This window comes from Ambystoma mexicanum, chromosome 1q (assembly GCF_040938575.1).
Source record: "Ambystoma mexicanum isolate Mex_15411 chromosome 1q, UKY_AmexF1_1, whole genome shotgun sequence".
NCBI classification, from domain to species: Eukaryota; Metazoa; Chordata; class Amphibia; order Caudata; family Ambystomatidae; genus Ambystoma; species Ambystoma mexicanum.
The window spans coordinates 1508431232-1508455988 of NC_090922.1; the positions used below are offsets into that span (position 1 = coordinate 1508431232).

Sequence of the window (24757 nt, forward strand, 5' to 3'; positions counted from 1 at the left end):
CTGTCGAGATGCTGCCTCTGCGTCCCCCCTTGCCCCCCACCCGGGGTCTGGTACCAGCCTGGCAAATGGGGCAAGGGTTCTTCACTGGCCTTCTCCAGGAGACGAGTAGGCCCTTGCTGGCCCTTGCCATCTTCTGTTAACCACCTCTCGCCCCCCCCACCCTGCCTTTTCATTTGTGTTTCTAATGTGGTGCTGGGGGAAGAGCATGTTAAGATGGCGCTCAACTGGACGTGAAACCGGAAGTTGATTCGTCACAGCAGGTCAGGTCTGGCTTTTCTGGGGTCTTCTGGTGAGTTAACATAGAGCAACTCCAGGGGAGCACCCCCCCAGAGCCCCTTCTTGGCAGCAGAAGGACCAGCTCCCCAGCGAGTGCCTCCCAGAGCCCCTTCTTGGCAGCAGAAAGACCAGCGCCCCGGGGAGCACCCCACAAAGCCCCTTCATGGCAGCAGAAGCACCAGATCCCCGGGGAGCGCCCCCCAGAGCCCCTTCTTGGCAGCAGAAGGACCAGCTCCCCGGGGAGTGCCCTCCAGAGCCCCTTCTTGGCAGAAGCACCAGCTCCCCGGGAAGCGCCCCCCAGAGCCCCTTTTTGGCAGCAGAATGACCAGCTCCCCGGGGAGCGCCCCCCAGAGCCCCTTTTTGGCAGCAGCAGGACCAGCTCCCCGGGGAGCGCCCCCCAGAGCCCCTTTTTGGCAGCAGCAGGACCAGCTCCCCGGGGAGCGCCCCCCAGAGCCCCTTCTTGGCAGCAGCAGGACCAGCTCCCCGGGGAGCACCCCCCCAGAGCCCCTTCATGGCAGCAGCAGGACCAGCTCCCCGGGGAGCGCCCCCCAGAGCCCCTTCATGGCAGCAGCAGGACCAGCTCCCCGGGGAGCGCCCCCCAGAGCCCCTTTTTGGCAGCAGCAGGACCAGCTCCCCGGGGAGCGCCCCCCAGAGCCCCTTCTTGGCAGCAGCAGGACCAGCTCCCCGGGGAGCGCCCCCCAGAGCCCCTTTTTGGCAGAAGGACCAGCTCCCCGGGGAGCGCCCCCCAGAGCCCCTTTTTGGCAGAAGGACCAGCTCCCCGGGGAGCACCCCCCAGAGCCCCTTTTTGGCAGCAGAAGGACCAGCTCCCCGGGGAGCGCCCCCCAGAACCCCTTTTTGGCAGCAGAAGGACCAGCTCCCCGGGGAGTGCCCCGCAGAGCCCCTTTTTGGCAGCAGAAGGACCAGCTCCCCTGGGAGCACCCCCCATAGCCCCTTCTTGACAGCAGAAGGACCAGCGCCCCGGGTGCGCCCCCCCAGAGCCCCTTCTTGGCAGCAGAAGGACCAGCTCCCCGGGGAGCGCCCCCCAGAGCCCCTTCTTGGCAGCAGAAGGACCAGCGCCCCGGGTGCGTCCCCCCCAGACCCCCTTCTTGGTAGCAGAAGGACCAGCTCCCCGGGGAGCGCCCCCAGAGCCCCTTCAAGGCAGCAGAAGGACCAGCGCCCCGGGTGCGCCCCCCCCAGAGCCCCTTCTTGGCAGCAGAAGGACCAGCTCCCCGGGGAGCGCCCCCCAGAGCCCCTTCTTGGCAGCAGAAAGATCAGCTCCCTGGGGAGCGCCCCCCAGAGCCCCTTTTTGGCAGAAGGACCAGCTCCCCGGGGAGCGCCCTCCAGAACCCCTTTTTGGCAGCAGAAGGACCAGCTCCCCGGGGAGCGCCCCCCAGAGCCCCTTTTTGGCAGCAGAAGGACCAGCTCCCCGGGGAGCGCCCCCCATAGTCCCTTCTTGACAGCAGAAGGACCAGCGCCCCGGGTGCGCCCCCCCAGAGCCCCTTCTTGGCAGCAGAAGGACCAGCTCCCCGGGGAGCGCCCCCCAGAGCCCCTTCTTGGCAGCAGAAGGACCAGCGCCCTGGGTGCGCCCCCCCCCCAGAGCCCCTTCTTGGCAGCAGAAGGACCAGCTCCCCGGGGAGCGCCCCCCAGAGCCCCTTCATGGCAGCAGAAGGACCAGCGCCCCGGGTGCGCCCCCCCCAGAGCCCCTTCTTGGCAGCAGAAGGACCAGCTCCCCGGGGAGCGCCCCCCAGAGCCCCTTCTTGGCAGCAGCAGGACCAGCTCCCCGGGGAGCGCCCCCCAGAGCCCCTTTTTGGCGGCAGCAGCAGGACCAGCTCCCCGGGGAGTTCCCCCCAGAGCCCCTTCTTGGCAGCAGAAGGACCAGACCCCCGGGGGGCGCCCCCCAGAGCCCCTTCTTGGCAGCAGCAGGTAAGAATCAATCTTCACATTGGCGCTTCCGCAGACTTTTCTGTCCAATGGGGGGGCTTTCATTTTCGCCCCTCCTCCTCTTGATATTTTGGCGAGACTGTTCCCAGTGTCCTCTTTTTGGAACACGATAGTCATTAAAGTGCCCCGGGGGCTTTCGGCAGGCAGTATGGCCTCTTCCCCGTCAGCACCTATAGATTTCGAGCTCGGAACTTGGCTATACTCGCAGCCACGAGCGCGAAACCCGCCTGCGTGTCTTTACTGTGCGTGTAAATGGCAAGCAGCGGCGGCGCCCCTGGGGTGGCGCGTGCATTCTACACCCTCGCTGGGTTTTATCGGTTGTACGTTTGTTATTTGCAGTTCGAGGTTCTGTGCATTGCATGAAACTGTAGCTCGCCTTTGCCTGCCCCATCCATCTTTCGTCTCTAACCCTCCCCACCGGGCCCTGACCCGCCTCTTCTCCCTCCCACAGCCCAGCAGTGACGCACGTGCCCATCACACACACCCTGGGTGATGGCAGATGTGGGTGCGTGCAGCGTGAAGGCGGCGCCCGCGCAGCGACTCCCCGGAGCCGCTTCTGATTCACGCAGGGCGTCGTTCAGCCCCTCGTGCTCTTCAGAGCGGGGGCAGGTGTGACGGGGCCTCGAGGGACTGAGGGGGACGGACAGCTCGCAGGGAGGGCGTGCGACCGCTATACACCTCATCAGAGCGGTCTGAAGAGCTGTGGCGGCTTACAGCAAAAACAGCCTGGCTATGACGAGCCAGCCAGCAAGGATCTTAAACACTAAATGCCCACTGGAGAGCTCTAAACCCTTCTTTGTCAGCGAGTGGCTGTTGTGGAGGAAGCAGTGTTAGAAGGCCCAGTGAGGCTCCGGAGTGAGGATAGGGGACTCGGTGGCGTATGTGGGATACGTTTTCATAATACACTGGTAGGGTGGCTCAAGAGGGAGTATAAAGGGACTGGGTGGGGGATCCCAGTTAAGGGGTCACAATAGACACTTGCATGGTGGCTCAAGAGTGAGGATAGGGGACTAGGCGAGGGATCAGGGCCAAGCACCTTCAGCTGTGCCTCCATAAATACCTCCCCTCTCGAGCTCTTCGCTCCTCTAACGCCTCAAAGAAACAAGCTGGGGGTAGATCTCGGTCTGCGGCCGGGACCTCCCTCTGGAACAGCCTCCCTGCCTCTCTGAAACCTGAGGAGAACCATCTCTGGTTCCGGAAGCACCTGAAGACCTTCCGCTTAGCGTCTGCCTTCGCCCCTCCTCTCCCCTGCTGATCTTTCTCTCTCTCCGCATGGTTCAACTGGCCTACCCTCTGACTTCCAGGCCCAGTTACCTGCTCACTCTGCCACCCACCCGCTCTGCCTCCAGGCAATCCCTTTGCACTGGGGTCTGTGTCTGTACCCATACAGCCCCCCCACCCTTTTCCCGCACTTATCAGATATACCCTGTCTGCTGCCTTAAACCCAGCACTTGCCACTTGATGGCTGCACTACCACCGTTTGTTGCCTTTGATTATTTATATATATATTTTTTTACCTCTTTTCCTCTGCTCCTCCCTCTCCACCCCCCACCCGCCCCAACTTCCCTGCACTTTTCCTCTTTCCCTCTCCCATGCACTTGCACGTTCTCAACGTCACTGGGCCTTGTAAAATCGTTGTTTTTGTCCTCCCTTGCCTCATCGCGCTCTGACACTTGTGTACGAGCGCGATATAAATACAATATCAGTATCAATAAGTGGTCGGGATGATAGCTCAGGGGCAATGTGCTCATCTTGGAAGCAAGACGACGCGGAGCAACACAGGTTCCATCCCCGGGTCGGCGCTTAGAAACCGCTGGGTATTAAATGCATTATAAACAACCAATTACAAAACATAACACTGGCAGAGTGGCTAATGGGGCTTCCAAGTGGTTGTTCAGAGGGAAGTGAAAACCTAGGGAGGCGGGCACCGTCTATTCAGTACTCCAATCCACGAAACAAACTTCACCTCCAAACGTTAGCACAGTATTTGGACTGTGGGCAACCACAGTGGCAAGACAGTGGGAAGCGAATCCATGTGAACTAAGGACCAGGGCAGGGATCGAAATTACTGGGAGCAATTTAGGTCCTGCCTGTTGGGAAAATTCTCTTCTAAGGCTAATTTCCCTTACCTATAGAGTCCCCCACCAGCTCTGCTGGATTTGAAGGGTTTCTTTTTTTCTCCTGCTAAGAGTGAGACTCTTTTTTTCCCACTCTTAGGCAGATTGCTAGTGTGTGTTTTAGGCTATCTTGTGTGCTTATGGTCTATGGGTTTTTCTCACCCTCATAGGAATCATCTTGTTAACTTGGGTGGTACACAGCACCCTCCGTGCAGTACCACAGGGGTGTCATAGCGACCCCCAAACATGGACTCCATACTCTGGGACTGACTGTCTCCCAGGGCATGTAAAGTCCCCATTGACTTTACTAGTCAATACTTATGAACTAAACCAGTACAACCCATCTTACTATGGAAGTACTGGAAAGGGTTAATAGTTTTTCCCTAATGTTCATTTCCGTGGGTGTCCCGTACAGTCCCCCTCTCAAAGGTTTCTGGCTGGTGGCAGTGGTTACTACCGTAAATATTCGACCATGAATATTTCCCTATGGGATTTTCCCATTGTTCGAGGCTACCACTTTTACTGACAGCCTCTAACAAACCGCTGGTTTATTTTATTATTAACTTTAATCTGGTGTTTTTTTTTTTTTGCCAGAACTTTAATAATATTTCTTTCTCGTGTCTTTCTCTGAAATCCTAACCCAGGTCGGGGATCCTTTGTTCGTTCTTTTGGCGGGCTTCTGCACAGAAGCCCTCCTCTCGGCGCCACTGAGTCTGGGGTAGACAGGATGTGTGGGAGGTGGAATAGACACCCAAGTCACACTCTGCCCTGATAGGCTGGGGGGTTCTCCCGCCAGGAGAGCCACCCCACTGTGTGAGTGACAGCTAGACTGTATGAATGGGGGTCTTGCTGCATAAAAGCAGGGTCCTGAGGACTGGAGGACAAGACGTCGCCACTGGAACTAGAAACCTGAAAAGGAGAGAAGCTGAAGACACCTGCAACGACTGAACCACCGGTGAAGCCATACTGCAGATCCTCACCACTTTTCTCCAACGACTCGAGAAGATCTTCGCCTGCAAGAGCCTTCTTCCCTTGAGCTGGTGGGGCCAACCAGTTCACCAATCACCTTCCAGGACCTGCCTTGGTCAAATCACCAGTGCCCTGCACTCGGAGACCGGATATCCAGGCATCCGTCCAGCACGACTGCGATTTAAAGGAGCGTACCTTTTATTTGTTTTGGCAGCACCGCGGCTGGTTTCATCCCTGGGCAGTGCAGTGACTCTAACCTTCCTCCACGACTAGAGCCTCTCTTCCTCTGCTGGAAATCCCAAACCGCAGGAACTGCCAGGAACTACAGCCACCGCAGGAGCCTCTTCCACTTACAAGGTACATTATTCCTCCAGGCCTCCCGTTTCGTTAGGTACTGTTAAAGGTGTTTTAAATCCTTTACTTACCTACTGGGTTGGCCACCCCTATCACCTAACATTGTCTTTTACCTTCTGCACCCGCCTTTTCAAATCGTTAAACAAAGACTTGACTGCAGCTACTAGAACCGTTTTATCCTGGCCACATTGCCTTGTACCATTGCCTCTGGCACAGGCCTATTGACTCTGGCTAAATCTGTTACAACTGCCTTCTCTAGATTGCTTATCACCTAGAAATGTGTTGGTGCACCTAACTCTTATAACCACCTTTTTCCTTCCCTTTTTTAATATTGTGAAGTGCCATTTTGCTCGGTTTTCACCTCAGTTTTGCATATGCTAAAGTATTGCCTTGCCTAACTTGTTCACAATCCACTTGGGAAGTGTTGCTGGTGTGTTAAAGAGTCTAAACCGGTATAACTTGTCCTTTCCCTCCCTTCTGAGAAATTGTTAGAGTGCCATGTCTGCTTGCGTTTTGCTCAGTTTTCACTCTTGCTCAAACTGGTCTACAATATAGATAGGGAGGTGTGTATACTTTTGACTGTTAACTTGCTTTAAGGATAGTGATTTGTGCGTGAACTTCAGAGTGTGTAAAATAAATATATATTCTTTTTGATACAAAGCTCTGGTCAGTGTTTCCTTGCTCCATAGTACTGTGGTCCTATTGTGTAAACCCTGAATACTGCTCATCTCCCTCTTGAGATAAGCCTGGCTGCTCAGCCACAGCTACCAACTCCCTGTGTGGTACAGACTGATACCAAAGGGGATTTATTGCATGTACCTGTAGTCCTAATCTTCTGTAGTGCTCCCTAAGGGAACTGCCCAGGTTTCTGCCCAGCACTGCCGCCCTAGAGGAGCCTGGGTTGCTTGACACCAGCATCTACTAGGCGCTACTCTTGGCTCCAGAGGCCAACTGGTGCCATACAAACACACCTATGTGACATTAATGTTTTGTATTCGGGAACGTGTATAAAGGAGCATTTGAAGAATCATGGATGCCAACCGCGTGTGGCTGCTACTTGTCATGACGTCATCATGCCATGATGACGTCATCCTGTCATGGTGGAAGACGTCGGCATAGTCACTCGGTCGGCTCTGGCCACAGCCCACCCAAGTAGTTGGTTCAGGGCGATTGAGCAGACACAGTGGATTAATAATGACATTTTGTGGAGAGGAATAGTTGGCACGCTGCCCGTGACGTAATACGGGCAGAGGCCTATTCCGAGGGTGGTTTCGCTATAGGCTGGGGTTGGTTTTCCACCAGAGAGCCTTTTTCTGGACCACGGTTTAAAGCAAGATATGGTCCATTAGGGTGGGTCACCCCAACGCAGTGGGTTGGTGCTCGAGATGGAAGAATGTAGGCTACACGTGACTGTTGTCATAACAACAATTTTGTATGGTCCACATTATTTTGCTGTGTCCTGGGAGACTGGTAAGGCGGTGACGTCATAGATTGTTAGAGATAAGTTACCATTGGCATATCATTTGTATATTTAAATGCAAACGTGGGGAGGGGTTGGGAACAGTACATGAATTCACCGAGACCCGGGGTGGGGCGCACGTGCGGGGTCCAGGGGCCACACGCGGGGCCCTGGGAACAGCTGCGGATCCTGTCCCCCTCGTCTCCGCCCCGGATCCCCGGCGGTGCCAGGAGGCGGCTACGGGCCCGGGTGACCCAGGTTTACCCAGAGTGCGTAAGTCACCCCGCCCTTGTCCCCGGTTTTTCTGTCAGTGGCCAAATTGCATTTTCTTTCAAATGGCGGCACTTTGCGCTGATTACAGCAGCTGTGCAGATGGGCCCCAGGCCTCTAATCAGATCTAGGTAACAGGGAGCGCGATTGGGAGGGTGGCGGGGGCAGAGCGTGGAGAAGATGCCAGCCCCAAGATATCACCACACCGCAGACACCTGGATGTCCCCCCGCTCGTGGGTGGATGATGGGCTTTCTGTAGAGACACGCTGCGCTATGAAACCACTCATGGCGCTATACTAAACTGTCACATACTTGCAAAGATGAAAGGCTGAGTCGGTTCCGATGGACTTCAACCCTGTGGCCGGCAGAGTACCCACAGAGCTCCATGGCGCACCCACCGAGTCACCGCGTACCCCATCTCCTGACCTAGGGGTCCGCCATGTCCCCCTGGCTCTTCAACCTCTATGTGGCCTGTAACCTCTCTCAGTGACTCCAGTGCAACTCTACACACGTCCTGGGATTAAATCCCAGCACGTGTTTAATTAAATACCAGTAACAACGTAAATAACGAACCACACGTGTGCATTTGTGTGTGTACGTCTTCTGCAAAAAAAAAAAAAATGCAGACTGGTACCTTCCTGACCTTTGAGCCAGCAGGTCGCGTTAAAGTGCCATTATCTCGGTCATAACCCAGTCTCCTTGGCCTGCAGGCGGCACTAGAACCATGCAATTCCTCTCCATCCCAAGGACGCAAAGCAATTCCCGTAGAGGAGCTCCATACATGCACGCCCCAAGTTCTAGAAAAATGTCACCACAGGCAAATTTAGTGACACTAATTTAGGACACAGACATCATTCGGACCCTTTGCTTTGAATTATCAGATTTGTTCTTTTATAACGCGCTTAATACCGGGACCAGTTTCTAAGCGCAAGCCCGAGATTCGAACCTGTGTCACGCAGCGTTGTCTTGCTTCCAAGGGCTGAGCTATCCTCCCGGCCGTGATGCAGAGAACATTATTCTGCTACTGTCAGTGTTTTTGTCGAAGTAGTATACATAGAACACAAATATATACAAGTTTTACTCAACCAAAATGCAATCTTGGAAGGATGATTGGCTCACATGACCTGGCCAGGATTAGAACCTGCGCCCTGAACATCATCCACAGATCTCAGCAGTGAGCACTTAACGCGCTGAGCTATCTTACCAGCTATTTCTCCTTAGATGTGTAGGAGGACAGCTTTTGGGAATACCCCGAGGCTGGGGTTACATTCCTTATTAATATTACACCCATTACAGTGCTTAGAAGCACGATTAATGCGTCAAGGCACACTTTCTATAATCGTGATAATATTGCTATATTAGTCTATTTCCCAGCACCCTGCTTCAGTACTCATTCTTCATTCGATCCCCGGTGAGCCTCGGCCGCCTAAGTGAAGCTGTGGATTATAGCGGTTATTGACTGGAAGTGTTTGCGCTGACCTTTCTGGCGCTGTCAGGGAGAGCTTAATGCGCCACGCGATGGCCTTTCTGGGCTTTACTGAGCAAACTATTGCCTTTTCCCAATTTCTACACATGCTGCATGTTAATCAATTGTTTCTCTTAAAGCAGAAGGCACCGACAAAAAGTCCCACGCGAAGAGTGCGCTTTCTGGTATGAGACCAGCCTCTAGGCGCAACAAACGGCATAGGAAATGGGCAGGGAGGAGGAAGAAAGAAAGGAAGAAAAGGCTAACGAATTGAAGAGGCCAGGATAAGTGATTAGGGCCCAGAGTGAACAAGGGAAGAGGAAGAGTCATGTGAGAAAGAGGCTGGGAGATCAAAACGCTCCAAATAGAAGCCACAAACACACTGGGCAACTTCTCACAAACCCATTCAGGAACAAGCCTTCTTGGAGGGCCACTGGCTCCCCTTAGTGAAGCAGATGGATATTGTGAGAGGTCAGCAATGTGAGCCGGACCACTGTTTGATAATTGTTCAAAACATGCCATTTTAAATGCCTCACTATCCACTTCTCTGCTGAGGATTTCCCTGCCTAACGATAAGCACTAACACAGGATGTCTTGCTCTCACACTAAACATCAAATACAAAGAACACTATATATAGCAATTCAAATAACACCAACAAAATGCACAGTTTCTTGAAAACCGCTCAATGACCTGGGTCATACGATATGATAGGTTATTTGAGTTTCCTTCCCTAGGATTCAGAGTGAATTCAATTCCAATGTTCAACAAAACAAAGAAACCATGAAATCCACGTAGATCGTCTCAGATCAGTTCTTGATGTTTCAAAGTCAAGGTAACTTTTTTAAGCAAAGTTCCAACAATAGCAACTCTTTTCTTCTTGGTGAAATATGGACCGTCCACTTCTTCAAAATAGCACCAATGTTATTCCCAGCTGCAATGCTTTGCCACCACTTCCAGTTATCCAAGAAGACTTGACATAGTTCAAAAGAAATTCAACTTCTATAAATGTTAGTGAAACACAAGTCTTGGTAAGCGGTTATCTCTCTACTCACAAGATTAGGATTCACAATAGGTATATCTGTCAGGATGACTTCACAGTGCTGCTGCTTCTACTTTAGCAACTTCACTTATACGAGAGGTCACCATGAGGGCACACTCCATTGCCTCAAACAATTCCACTTCACTTGTGCTACTGAAGTCTTGCATCTACTGACAACCAGCTATACCACCACAGCTCGAGTACTTTGTAATACCACTACAAATTGAGTACTTTCTAATACCACCAAAAGGTTTGAATTCTGACAAGATTTAGGTTAAGGAACTTCAACACCTTCCAACAGGAAAAGCACTCTTCCTCTGAACATTTCTTCAAAAGGGGCAGCCTCTTTGCCTCTCTGGTCTGTCTGCCACAACAACAACTTAGATTTGCCTGCATGACCCACTTCTCTCTTTCTCTTACAGTCTTTGGCAATATAGGTTGTGTCAACTGCAAATAATCTTTATAAGCAGCAAGGTTTCCCTTCCCCCAACTTTGCCTTCACCTCTATGCCAACTTTTAGCGAACTAATTACCCAGAAGCCTTGGTGCCACTCTTTTGGCTGCAGGTAATACTTGCACACTTGTATCTTAAGCAAAGTTAAGCTTCTATTGGGCTCACAGTCTTGCTTGGATTGTTTTCTGGCTTTTAGAAAGGCTGCTTTCAGTGTCAATAGGGGAATACTCTCGCTTGAGAATTGTTTTTCGTCACAGGCGACCACTGCTTCCTTTAGTTTACGAAGTTTTAAATGGTCGGCAATGGATTACACTTGCCACTGGTACGCAAGTGTTTGGGACAATGATCGTTCACACACGAGTGATACATTTCCCACTGTCAAAAGTTCAATTAAACACTTCAGCTTGCTTCTACTTCTACACGAGAGAAGCTGGGATTGGATACTGTTGCCGGCAGTGCTTGTGCAAGGAATCAGAATGCTAGCTTTGACTCCCTGGCTTCTTTGATCCTCGTTCGGGGGGTTGCACAGCTTCCATGACTTTGGGCACAACTTTTATTGCTTCTGGCTTTGCAGGGACCCACACCCTTCCTTACTGAAGGTGTCTCTGGTCTGGCCACTCGACAAAGGAGCTCCTCTCGCTCCCAAGACCAACAGCTCACCTACAGCTCCTTACCTCGGTCTCTGACACACTTCTGGCACGGCAAGCTCTAAAATCAGGCTCACATGGGGAAATGCAGCCTTCTCGAACGCCCTCCGCTGCACCTGCAACTCGTGGTTTAGAGGGTGCAGGGGGGGGGGGAATAGGACCCTCACTGAACAAGCAGGTGAAATCTGCTATTTCAACGTTCCGGCATCTGTTTGGTTCTCCTACTTCTGACTGGATTGCCACCACTGTGTCTTCTTCTTTGCACATTACACTCTCATTTCTATCTCCTCTTAATTACCTGCCCTTGAGGGGGCCTTTTATGCCTCCCAGGTTCCCTCATGTGTGCACTGTTATACTAGATTGTCTGACGACTACTGCTACAGCATGCCTCTTCATTTCACAGGTGACAAACGATACCAGCTGAGGCAGCCATACCGCCCCATGAATCTAGAGGCGAGGCGATGAACTAAGGAAGGATACAAGAAACAAAGTCAATGTATACACCTCTGCCATAAAGAATTGGTTAGGCTGTGCCACAGTACTGGGGATTAAAGATAGATAGTTGAAAGCACAAGTAACAGGCTGTACATAGCATAGAAGGGAGGAGGGCTTGGTGTGCTGCTATAAATATAAAAAATAAATAAATACAAAGACTGTGAAGCAAAGCAATTTAGCATTTAAAAGGGTAATGTCCAAAGAAACACTGAAATGGCACTAGAATCTAGCACTAAAAAGGTCCAGCATGAAAATAGGTTGACTAACTTAAAGTGACAAGTCATTATTTTATAATAAAAAGTGAATGCCAATCTAAATTAATCGATTTGGATAAAACATCTCAACAATTTCACTAAAACTGTCCAAATATACCATTTCGAGACCACAGAGAGTGTGCGAGTGTGTGTGTGTGCGAGAGCGAGTGTAAGGAACTCGTCCGTCCCCATGGTGGGTGTGCATTCGCCTGAACTTTTTTGAAATTTTATATGAAATTAAATGATGGGAGATCAACCTTGGAAAATGTGCGGGGCTAATCCGCACACATGCTCACCGCATGGCAAACAGACCCATGTACTCAGGTTAGACACAGCCTAGAGGCCTGCCCCCCCCCCACATTTAGTTGGAATGTGACAGCCAGGGAGTACATCAAGTCATCTCAAAAGGGGGAGGGCAAAACCTTCCTTCTGACATGGCCAGCTGGATTCAATGACAAAGGCTTCATGAATCTGCCCTGTCCTTTGTTGGCTCTGCTGATGGCAGCTATGTATACTGATGAGTTAATTCAAGCAGGCCCACGAGAGGCCTGTCCGCAGGGCTAACAAAAGACAGGAAACCCAAACACCTTTGATATACATCTGTGTTAACCTGAAGCTAGATCCCACCATTCAGTATCAAGGGTAGTGAAATGTCAGGTCTGTGACAATTGTTTACAGTAGTCATCCGCGGAGGGGGACCACATTCAGAAGGTACGAGTAAGTGGTTTGACGCCGACAGAAAATCCTACCTGGCTGCAGCTTAAAGGGAGACCTGCCACTTTAATTAGGAACCAGAGAGAGCTCAATTAACCAGAGGGCCCTTTGATCCACAACACACAGGAAGATGGGTGGGACTTAGTAGTACATGTTTCACCCCTTTGCTGTTGCAAAGCACTCTGGTCATGACCTCATGCATACATGAGATTGTTGGGGGGACCCAAGATTGGTTTATTAAGGTAGGCTTAGCCTACACCAATCACTGGGGCCCATTTCACTTTAAAGGAGGGTTGAGCCCCTCTTTTGGCAGATCTGAAGACTTTGCAAGGAGTAACACGAAGAACTCATTTAGACCCTCGCTGAAGGTGCAGTCTGCCTTACAGCTTCCGCAAGTGAATGAAGGCCAGGATTTCCAAAGAGGGAAGCAAGATCCCTCTCCTAAACATCTCCCAGGGAACAGAGGGAGATGCTGAATCCAGAGGACCCTCCAGCAGCTCCAGAACCACTACTCAGCCAGCACACAGTGTGTCCTGCTAGGCTAGGAAAGCAAGCTTCCTAGGTGGGAAGTGCCAGAGAGTCTCTGAACCAAACTAGAACAAGGCTGTTGCCTGCAACACTCTCCTCAGCTTTGGGCCATCTGCTTTAAAGGACCACATGAGCCCAGCGAAGATGCTAGGACGAGTGCATCGATGAGCATCAACCAGCATCTGCATTAAAAGACATATTCGAGCCAGTTGAGCCCCTCGAGCTGCAACCGACTGCACCACTGACTGTTGTCATACCGCAGTCACTAACGCCATCCAAGATGCCTCAAGTAGTGCTTCAGACCAGACAACCAGCACTGAGACAAGGATTCCAGACCACGATCCACACAGGGTACATTGTGGTTCTGTCCCCCTGGTCCTTCTCTGAAGGCCCCTAGTGACATTTTACGACTCATTGCTCCCTTTGTGCTGAAACCAAGCATCCGTGAACTATTGCGATTACTTTACAGACTACCCCCTCCTGTCGGTATCCAGAGTGTATCCCCCTTTCCTTCTTGAAACTGACTGTCCTCTGCATTCCTGCACAGGGTGGATTGTATTTTATAGTGTGATTGAACAGTCTGTTGTGATAATAATAAAGTAGATATTTGTATACCACCTTGACTGGACAGTCTCTTGTATCATTGGGTAATAATTGTATTTTCGCTGTGTTGCAACTAACCAACAATCCACGTCCTTGCGGAGATATGCCTGCCGTTCCGTCCAAGTTACCAAAATAGGACAAGGAGGTTTATAATTTGCTTGTGCTTCCAATCTGTTCAGATCCCTTTTGGTGTACTAGAGGTGTAGAGCTGATTGATGGTTTTGAAACCGGTATTCATACTTGGACCACTGGTGCCCCGGAAGATGGTACAGGTGGGGTGGAGGTGGGGTAAAAGGGAGGTTGGGAGGTGGGGGAGGTGGAGCATAGAGGCGGTGGAGGTGTTCCATAGGGGAGCAGGCGGGGACAACATGGGATACGAAATGAAAATATAGTTAAAGGGAGAAAAACGATACAAGGGAATAGGGAAGAGATGAGGACAGGGCGGAGATGGAGGTACATTAACAGGTATGCAAAAGGTAAGAAAGCGGGTACTGTGCCCAAAGGCAGGTGGAATAAGCCTCCCAGAGGTGGGTAAAATACCCCTCCAAAAGGCAGGTGGAATGATTCCCACATGGTTGGGTGGAGTAGCACCCATGGCTGGGTGGAATAACTTCGCAATGGAGGGTCCAATAAGCCTCCCAAGCCCAAGGGGTGGCAGCATAAACCCCAAGGGAGGGTAGAATAACACCCCCCTCTACCCCCCCACCAAGGGTGGGTAGACTCCCACCTCTACCCCAAGGGCAGGTAGAATAACCCATCTAAGATCAGGTAGAATAACCAACCATGGATGCATAGAATAACCCCCCCCCCAACAAAAAAAGGGCAGTGGAGGTAGAAGCAGCCTCCTGGCCCCAAGGGTTGGTAGAATAAACCCCAAGGGAGGGTAGAATAACCTTCCCAGTGGTGGGCAGACTAACCCATCAAAGGGCAGGTAGAATAAAACCCAAGGGCAGATGGAATAAGCCATCCCAAGGTAAGTAGAATAACTCCCTTAAGGACAGATAGAATAACCTCAGAGGGTAGGTGGAATACCCCTCCACCCCCCCAAAGGGCATGTAGAATAGCCAACCATGGGGGATAGAATGAGCATCCCCAAGGGCAGATGGAATAATGCCCCCTGCCCCTAAAACGGGTGGAACAATAACCCATCCCCTCCCACCAAGGGCAGATAAAAAAACACTACGCCTTGGGGGTTATACTACCTGCCCTTGGGGGTAGAAGGAACCCAGGGCCAGCAGACCACTCCGGCAGCAATGAGAACCGATAGCGAATGGCAAAGAACAGATGCCGGGTCGAGTACATCTGAGGCTGGCAGAATAAACTGAAACATGTGCCTTCAGCGAAAGTGGAAAATAATGAGGCTGCACCAACATGGTAATGGTGTTGCGGTCACCCTGATGGAAGACGCCAGGTCACCCAGAAAATTCAATCATCTCTGCGTTGTGACTGCAGAAGAGGCGCAGCCTCGTAAGCGCTTTCTACGCACCCACCAAGGCCACCTTCAGATAATACACCACAGTAGAAGGGGAGGGGGCTCAAAGACAAACCGAGTATGGTATCGTGAGATGTGAGCTAAAGCCCTGCCCATGCTGCTGAAAAGCCAACATGGTTAAGACTGTGCATGCTTAGAGAAACCCTACCCTCCATTCTGTCTCTGGAGTGCACCGACCGCCTGTTATGCCCACTTTTTGGATCTCTCTAGGCACAAGTCATTGTTCCTATCCTTTTTTCAGAATATCTTATAGATGTTATTACTACGTCTTAGTTTTTCACATCACACACTGAAACAATAGGTTTTGGATTTACATATTATGCATGATCTGCTTGGTTACCCGTACATACCATAAAAAAAAACCTTGGTTACCCTTCAGCATGCTTGTCTGCACTATAGAGGCCAATAAAAAATGAATGAAATTACCCTTCATGTGCGATGTCCTGGAGAAGTTTACCAACCGCACCCTAACAGCATAACTGAAAGAACAAACTTCTCTGCCCTCTAGGAATCAGAATTCAGAAATGCCGGCCGTACCAAGATGTCGGCCTTTGCAGCCCTAAAGAACTGATTTAGGATTAAGGACAAAGGAGCAACTACCCTCATAGTGGTCATAGAACCTAGTGTGTGTGGGGGTATCTTAGGCACCATCAGCTGTTGGGCCTCTCTCTGCATCCTGCAGATGAGCCTACCTGACTGATTGTGGATGAGACTTTCAGTATGACCTATTTGGGTGTGATTTTCAGTTCGTGAGTTTGCCAGAATAGCTGATTGTTTGCCTGCCTGCCTGCCTGCCTGCCTGCGAGTCTGACTCTCAGTGGGCAAGCCTACCGATCTGCCGGTGAGTGAAGGGATGGATGACTAGGGGTGGGAGTATGTACATGTAGAAAGTGAGGCCCTGGGGTCACTGAGCGATACCCGCCACAACTGAGACTATGTCCATATAGCCACTATAGTAGTCAAGAATTGGCAATACCAACAGATTGGGCATTTGTGTAGGCTTGGGAAAGGGACTTTTTTGAGAAACCTGAGTGTAGTCTCACTCCTGGACCCCTTGCACCGGTGGCCAGGGAAAGGCCATTGCTATTGGATCACGACTCTGGGGGCAGAGTAGCGAGGGAGGATCACTTGAATGGGGGGTCTTTGGGAACTGTGAGTGGGTTGCCCTTAGGCGAGACATGCTAGCCCCCTTTCCCTAGTGACAACCAGCCCAACCCTTCCCCCACCTGTATGGGCTATCATAAGTCAGCTCCAATCATTTCCCCACAGTTGACATTTGACAGTACTAGGACGAAGAAGAGGCAACTCGGAGCTATGAAGACTATGTTCTTTTACCACTATTACTGGGACAAAGAAGATGCCTGCTAAGAGCAGTGAAGGTCAGGCATGTCTCTTTAATGGTGGTCAGACTGATTGGTTATCCACACCTGCAGCCTGTTAAAGGGCTGCAGGTGTATAACTGGAGCCCAACCCAGTGGCAAAGGAGAATGACAGGAGAAGGACCAGGAGGCTGGTGCATGCAGCAGAGGAACCAAAATCACGATATAGGTGTTGTGACTCCCTGGAGCAGACTGGGAAATGTGAAGGGAGCTGTGCAGGAAGGCTGCCCTTTTCTTTTCCATTCAACATGCGCGTTCCCCTGTGATGGAGGACCATGCCAGGAGTGTCTGAGGTGCAGGAACTGGAGCCCTGGCGCTAAATGAAGAAGGCTGTGTGATCCACGCTGCAGCACAAACTCATAAAAGACAGCAGTGAGTTTCTGGGGATGAGGAAACCTAGAGCATGCGTGTGCAAACTCTATTTCTTGTATATTGTGTAATCGGTATGGTCGCAAGCTTCGTAATAGCACGTTTTCGTAAGTCTCCGATCCCTTTCATTTTCAATTATCAAACCGATGGGGATATTTTTTACGGAGTTGACGCGTGATTCGGAATAGCACATTTTTAAAAGTCTCCTGTCCCTTTCATTGTCAATTAGCAAACAGATCGGAATACTTTGTAACGGAGCGATCGCGTGTGACAAACACATTTTTGAAAGTCTCTGAACAAGGACCATTGCAATTAAAGTGAAACAGGCAACTACTGAACTACAGATGAAGTGAAAATGAACCATAAGCAAGAGGCTAATTATTGAATATCGAACTGAATTTACAACCTTGCTACTAAACAGAATAAAAACATTTGGTACCCAGAAGGAGGGAGAAAACTTTAAATCCAAGCAAACCATTATTTATTGAAGTGTTAAAGAACTATTACAAGCAAAGCATTATATGGTCAGGCCTTGCAAATCCTTAAAAATCCCACTAGATCTGCAGGACAAGCTCCTTAATTTACATACTCGACCTAAGAGAAATACACTTGCCCCAATGTGACTGGAGGCAAAATATTTACCAGTGCTTTGTGTAAAATGGTGCATGTCGACATTAGCAGACTTCATATTTGGTGCAATGCTGTCAAGCATGCACAGTTAAACTTCTATTAGCCATTTACTGTGAACAAAGTATGTTTGCAGTAAATGAAAAATGTTTTTCTAACATTCCCGTACTCGCCAGCAAGGTCGAGTATCATGCAAATGGTACTCGCCCTTCATAAAAACTACTCGGCAATGCTAGCGGGCTAGCATTGAAGTGCAAAAAGGAATATAACTCGAAACAAACAACAATATGCAGAAATCATGATCAACAGGCGAATGTTCAACCTGTATGCAAGCTCCAAATGATCTGAACAAATATTTAAAAACAACATTAACTGAACTGTGGAGACATGGATATATATATATATATATATATATATATATATATATATATATATATATATTTATTTTTTAACGGTGTCACTTGAAACTTGGGGAAGGGAACCCCGAGTTCTAACCAGGAGCATTTCATTTCAAGGTTGTTTGAACTGTGTGACTTGGAACTTGGGGAAGGGAAACCCAGAGACCTGAATAAGACGAATGCATCCTAACTCTAAGAAAGGGAAATGGGACACTTCTTTTTGTGGAACTATTTTACACTTGGGGAAGGGAGCTGAAAAGAAGCTGCGAGCTGGCAGAAGCTAAGAACTTAAAGCTAAACACTGTTTTCTTTTGGTTGCTGGCATCCCTACACATAGTATAGATTAGTTGTGAGGGCAAGCATAGGTGTTGGACACAGGATTTTAAGTTGAACTCTTTGACTCAGACTTCCCTTCGTTTTATTTAGGTAGGGAAATCCCACCTTCGCATTGGGCAAGTTAGGCCTTACTCCATCCTGACATTTAAGTTAGTAAAATTGTTTGTTTTGAATCTGGAATCTATTGTCTGTGAATTCCTTCATGCTGCCAGCACACTTACCAGGCACAGCCGCAGTGGTAGTACCTGGCCATCGATGTACAATGTTGCAAGTACCCGGGCATACGTGCCTGGCAAATGCCTAATACTTATTCACAAGCCAAAACGTTTGGCTTTGCCAATGCTTGTTTTTAACAGGACCTCAGTGAAGGACATGGCAGGTACTTATAAATCAAGTGGTTGAAGGCAGACCAGGGTAAGGTTGACTTTATAGTGGAAGCGGCTAAACGGCCAGTGCATGAACCTGCTGGATTGCCTGCCTCCACGAGAGCCTGCCTGCGGGCGAGCGGCTGTGCGTTTATTCATAGCCCGCGCTCCAGCACACACGCACCAGCTGGTGCATAAGACGGAAACGAAATACATGAAAATCAGTGAATTAAGTTCACCCCCGAACCCCCAAACAAAACATATGTTGAAGACTCCGGGAGCGGCGCAGTGCGAGACAGGGGGGTACTTACTGTCTGCCCCTGCCCACGTCGCCAGGAAACAGAGCAGCAGCAGTGGCATGAGAAGGCCGGGCACGCAGCCAGCCTGCGGCGGCGTTGGTGGCATCTCCCACGCAGAGTAGGTCTTTCTAGGCCTCGGGCGCTTCGTCAGTTCATTGGGGACTCGATGTTCAGATGCAGCCTGAAAAAGCAAGAACAGAGGGTGCAATTTAGAGACCAGGTGTAAACCCACAATGATGCACATGCAGAAAGCGGGGCACTGGGGTCACAGAGTGATGCCCCTTGCGTCTCTGGGTGCCACCGAGACCAGGTCCATTTAGACACTATAGTAGTCAAGCTTTGGGCTTGTGTGTAGGCTTGGAAAAGGCACTTGCCAGGCACTGCCGTAGTGGTGTTAAGTGGCCGTTGGAGGGTGCAAAGTGGTGCGAGTACCTGGGCATCTAATAGCAGTGCCTGGCAGGGGCCCAATACCTATACACAAGCCAAAAGGGTTGGCTTTGCCAATGATTGTTTTTAACAGGACTTCAGTGAAAGACACGCATAGTGCTTATAAATCGAGTGGCTGAAGCCAGACTGGGCTCAGACATTTTCATTACACCAGTAGTAGGTTTACAGCTGCAATTAAGTCATTAACTCTCAGAAGTCTGCTTTGAAAAATCCAGGAGATGCAAAGTTTGATGGTAAGGCTTCATTAAAGCGAGCTGAAATAGTTCCCATGAGGCAGTGTTTTGGGTGGGTAGGGTTGGGAACTGGGTGGGAATGGCCATAGGGATGTGTATGGCCATGGGCAGTCACTGGGTGGGCACATACCCAAACAAGACCTACAAGCTTTGCCTCCGTCGTCATAGGCCATTTCTCCCCATCTGCACACTAAGCCCAAAACTAAAAAGGGAGAAATACAGCCCTCGATGCCCGGTTACCCGGGGTTGCAAATTGGGGTACACCAGGTTATTTCCCCCTTTTGAGAGCATTATGGGAAAACGCTGCTCACTTGCTTTCCATGTGAGCACACACCCAAGCCATGGCTCTGGGTACGCTGTGAAGGGCCACAGCTGCATACTTTCCGGAGATAAAACAAGACGCCTTCATGATTTTGTACAGCCCCCATGAAGCCATTCAAACAAGTTAAGAAATAGGGCCCTGGAAAGCACAGTTTCTCATTTGTGGAGGGCCTGCATACCGAGAAACTGGCTTACTTGGACTTTTTTTGGGAGACAAACATATTCGTTTTTCATTGTAAAGGAACGACCAGACCTCGACATCAAGTCCTCCATGTAAAGTTGGTTACAGCTCAACAATTGTACACTAGAAGTGCATCGAGGGCGTGACAGACAAGCTTCCAGTGCACTGCACCCTGAACACGTTTACACTGGGCGGGCACTGTTCACCACGCTGCCCTGCCCTTTGGGTGCCAAGGGGCAGTAGGGGGTTCCTGCTTCTCTGCCAGGCCTCCACAGGCCTTTGTACTGGCGGCCTGCTCCCACAGCTTTCTGAAACGTGCATCTCTCTGCCTCTGTGGCCTGCAGCCAGGAATTGCTGCCCAAGGCGCGTGCGTTGCAGAAGCAGCCCTCCTCTCCGAGGCGGGGCGAAGACAGGCTGGTGGCTGAGGACAGGCAGACCTGCAGGCCATTGGATGGCAGAGGACGGGGGTGAGCTGCAACCCCCCCCACACCCCAAGTTTGGGAGAAGACTGGCGGGGAGGCTGAGGACAGGCAGACCTGCAGGCCATTGGATGGCAAGGGACAGGGGTGAGCTGCAGCCCTCCTCCCCAAGGTTTGGAGAAGACAGACGGGGTGGCTGAGGACAGGCAGACCTGCAGACCATTGGATGGCAAGGGACAGGGGTGAGCTGCAGCCCTCCTCCACAAGGTTGGAAGGTGACAGGCTGGGCAAGCAGACCTGCAGGCCATTCCATTGGATAGTAAGGGACAGGGGCGAGCTGCAACCCCCCAAGGTTGTGAGAAGACAGGCGGGGTGGCTGAGGACAGGCAGACCTGCAGGCCATTGGATGGTAAGGGACAAGGGTGAGCTTCAAGAGCACAAGTCATTCATGCAGACCGAGTCAGGAGAAACTGATGCCAAATAAATCCGTACCAGTGGCTTTCTTTGAAACCGTTCAAAGGTTCGTGCGCATAGAGGGAGATTGGAGTCCAACTGCCCTTTCTCATTGGTTGCAGGTGGGATTCTCAGAATTCTACCCCGAGTGGGATGCCCTGTGAGAGACCTAACCCACAGGGCAACCATTACTCAAGCAGGAGCAGCTCCATGGTCCCATTGAGAGAAATGCGCAATCAAGGGCAGACAGCAGCGGGGTACCCCAACAGGTGAGGGACGTTCCACTGGCACAAACATGTTCTAAAATGACTATAGGTCCGTCATTAGATGATATCGGGACCCCAAAGTTGCTAGCTAAACCCCCCTGCCTGATACCCAAGAGTACTACACCCACATTCACGCACCACTATTATCCTGGCAAGGATGGGCTAACAGGAGGCAAATCCCAGCATGTTATGTTATGTTGTTATATTTATACTGCGCCAAAGCCCGCAGGCATCCAGGCGCAGAGAGGTAGAAAAGTAAGAGGTAGCTGCACAGGGGTCATTCGTACTGGTTGAAAAGAACCGTTTTCAACTGTTTTCCGGAACGCAAGATAATTCTCGGTTTTGCGTAATTGTACTGGTAAGGCGTTCCGGGGACCCCTTCCTTCTGAAACCTGAGCAACGAAAGGACCCTAAAGCACGAGATCCTTCAGGCGACTGACTACACAATTTACCTTCCAGAGTCCAAATCCCAGAAGAGGGCAATCCACCGCATTCACCCAGAGGGCGCTCCATTCTGCACGAAAGATTGACCTCTCTCTCTTTCTCTTGATCTCTCATGATCTCTTGCTCGCGATTGCTCGATCTCGACCTCTCTCTCTCAATCTCTCTCTCTGGTGATCTCTAGCTCACAATTGCTTGTTCTCGACCTCTGTTTTGCTCTCTGTCACTCTCTCCCCAACTCTCTCTCAACCTCCAACTCTCTCTCAACCTCCAACTCTCTCTCAACCTCCAACTCTCTCTCAACCTCCAACTCTCTCACAACCTCCAACTCTCTCTCAATATCTTGCTCGCGATCATTCGATTTCGACCTCCCTCTCTATTGCTTGATCTCTCTCTCTTGCAATCTCTTGCTTGCGATCGTTTGTTCTCAACCTCTCTTACTCAATCTCTCTCCCGATCTCTCAATCTCTCGATCTCGCTCTCCCGATCTCTCAATTTCTCAATCCATCCCTCTCAATCCATCTCTCTCGATCTCTCAATCCATCCCTCAATCCATCCCTCTCAATCCATCCCTCTCAATCCATCCCTCTCAATCCATCCCTCTCAATCTTCCTATCTCTTGCTCGATCTGTCTTGATCTTGATCTCTCTCGTGATCTCTTGCTTGCGATTGCTCGATCTCAACCTATCTTTCTCCATCCCCTCGTCTCTCGCTCGATTTCTCTCTCGCAATCTCTTTCCATCTCTCTCTTGTGATCTCTTGCTCGCTATCACTCAATCTCTCACTCTGCTTTTTAACAGCCATCGTACCAGTTTGGGAATCCAGGCTCTCATGAATTAGCGGTAGACTGCCTCCTGCCTTACTTCCATATTTTTCTCACTTTTTAAATCCATTTATCATAGCCCCGGTTATTTTTTCAGCACTGTTCCTGTACAAACGGTATTTGTCAGATGGCTGCGGGCGCGTAGCGTGTATAACGTGCCTGACAGTGTGAATTGTGTATCTATTTTCGAAATCGATAAAATGTTTCAATGCAAGAAGAAAATAGCACAGAGCTGAAGTCAACCAAGCAATAAACAACAGGACGCGCATCTGACTTGCACGATTCTCTTTGGCGCGCGCGGGGGGTGGTGTTCTACAACACATGCAAGCTCAGACTGGCTCAGACTGTCCCAATTTTGCAGGGACTGTCCCGGAATTGGGTGCTCCGTCCGCAAGATTATTTTTCCATTGGAAGAGGCAGTCCGGGTTTTTGGTAGTAGGTCTTCATAGGTGGCAGGCAGGCAGGCACCATCTCACACAGTAGAAATGCTGCACTGTACAGCTTAAGATAGTGTTGCTTTGTGATGAATCACTAATGTGTGTTTATTCCACCAGTAACACGTAAAACCCCCTTCCCCTCCAAACGCTACTGAAGTATAGCGCCTAAACAGCCACTTTCAAGAGTTAGTCCTACTTTTAGGTTATTGGCCCTGTCCCTGTTTTTCACTTTTTCAATCTGGTCACCCTACCAGGAAGGTTTGGTCCTCTGTCCCAGCCCTTGAGCTGGTCTATAGTCTGGTCCTTCTAACTAGGAATCAGACAACATGTCTGACTGAACAATCAGACTTTTATTCACTTTTAGAGCACACAGGACAAAAAAGCACCAATTTGTTGTAACACACCCAGGAAACACTGGAATCCTAACGGCCCCTCTTTCTCCTCTCTGCTCTTTTTTTATCATACTTGTCGACTTTTTTTTCAGCATGTAAATATTTGTTTGTAACACACATGCAATTGTCAAATATGATGCAATATTTGTTCACAATACTTATGTGATTGGAGAAATGCTTTTTCTGCTAAAGATAACATTGCATGTTCGTCACTGTTTAAAAGTATGAATTAAAAAATATTAAAAAAATGTCTACTAAACAGACAACAAGATCTGCTTAACTAATAAAGCAGGCCCATGAATTAATTCACCACTTGCTGCTATATGTGTGGAGCCCACACACCCACCACAACGTCAGGGGACGTCTCGCTTACTGTTGAAGAAATACGCACAAATTGGTTGTAAATCACAAGTACGGTCATGAATTTACTATGTGGTAGGAACAAGCCCTTTTGTTTCATAAAACCCTACCAGGCAGGACAGTGTGGTATGGTATGCCGGCTAATGTGTGCCACTCTGATGACTTGGGGCACTACACAGTGGGTAAGGTCAGCCAGCATTACAGGCGGCCAAATTTGCGTTAACATCCATTAACTGTTCTTTTTCTTAAAGTAACGAGTTGCAATTTGTGAATGGGCCAGTGTGCCAGTAGACAACACCCCCACCACCCAGTCCACCCCCCCCCAGCCCACACAAAAATCAAACCACTCAGGTAATGTGTTCATTTCAGGAGAAGAGGATTCCATCCTGACCACCCCATGCAGAGTGGAGAATCCAGCTGCATCCGCCAGACCGCACCACTCGGACCCCCACCAACCATCATCTACGTGAATGAAATGTGTGGCTGCGAGGCAGAATGCAAATCCACAACACACCACCAGGAGAACATAAGGAGTACCAGTAAATTTCCCATGCACCCAGACGTTAAGAGTGCAGCAAAAGGAGCACTCTTCTAGACAATAAGAGCAGGCCCGCAGCGTGCCACTAAGAAACGCAAGACGGCAGAACAGCAATAAGAACAGCAAGCCTGCAGCGCCCCAATAAGAGCAGGCCCGCAGCGTGCCACTAAGAAGCGCAAGACGGCAGAACAGCAATAAGAACAGCAAGCCTGCCGCGCCCCAATAAGAGCAGGTCCGCAGCGTGCCAATAAGAAGCGCAAGACGGCAGAACAGCAATAAGAACAGCAAGCCTGCAGCGCCCCAATAAGAGCAGGCCCGCAGCGTGCCACTAAGAAGCGCAAGACGGCAGAACAGCAATAAGAACAGCAAGCCTGCTGCGCCCCAATAAGAGCAGGCCCGCAGCGTGCCACTAAGAAGCGCAAGACGGCAGAACAGCAATAAGAACAGCAAGCCTGCCGCGCCCCAATAAGAGCAGGCCCGCAGCGTGCCACTAAGAAGCGCAAGACGGCAGAACAGCAATAAGAACAGCAAGCCTGCAGCGCCCCAATAAGAGCAGGCCCGCAGCGTGCCACTAAGAAGCGCAAGACGGCAGAACA

At 50.4% G+C, this 24757-nt stretch overlaps 1 protein-coding gene across 13 annotated transcripts in view; it reads right to left on the reverse strand.

The window, feature by feature from the left end:
• PTPRF (protein tyrosine phosphatase receptor type F) overlaps positions 1 to 24757 on the reverse strand; it is a 791126-nt gene that overhangs the window by 416668 nt on the left and 349701 nt on the right. For all 13 annotated transcript variants that reach the window (XM_069642415.1, XM_069642423.1, XM_069642422.1 and 10 more), the window contains one exon: positions 18863 to 19031. In XM_069642415.1, coding sequence (XP_069498516.1) covers positions 18863 to 18956 — 94 coding nt within the window. In that variant the 5' untranslated portion in view covers positions 18957 to 19031. The remainder of the gene's footprint in view (positions 1 to 18862; positions 19032 to 24757) is intronic.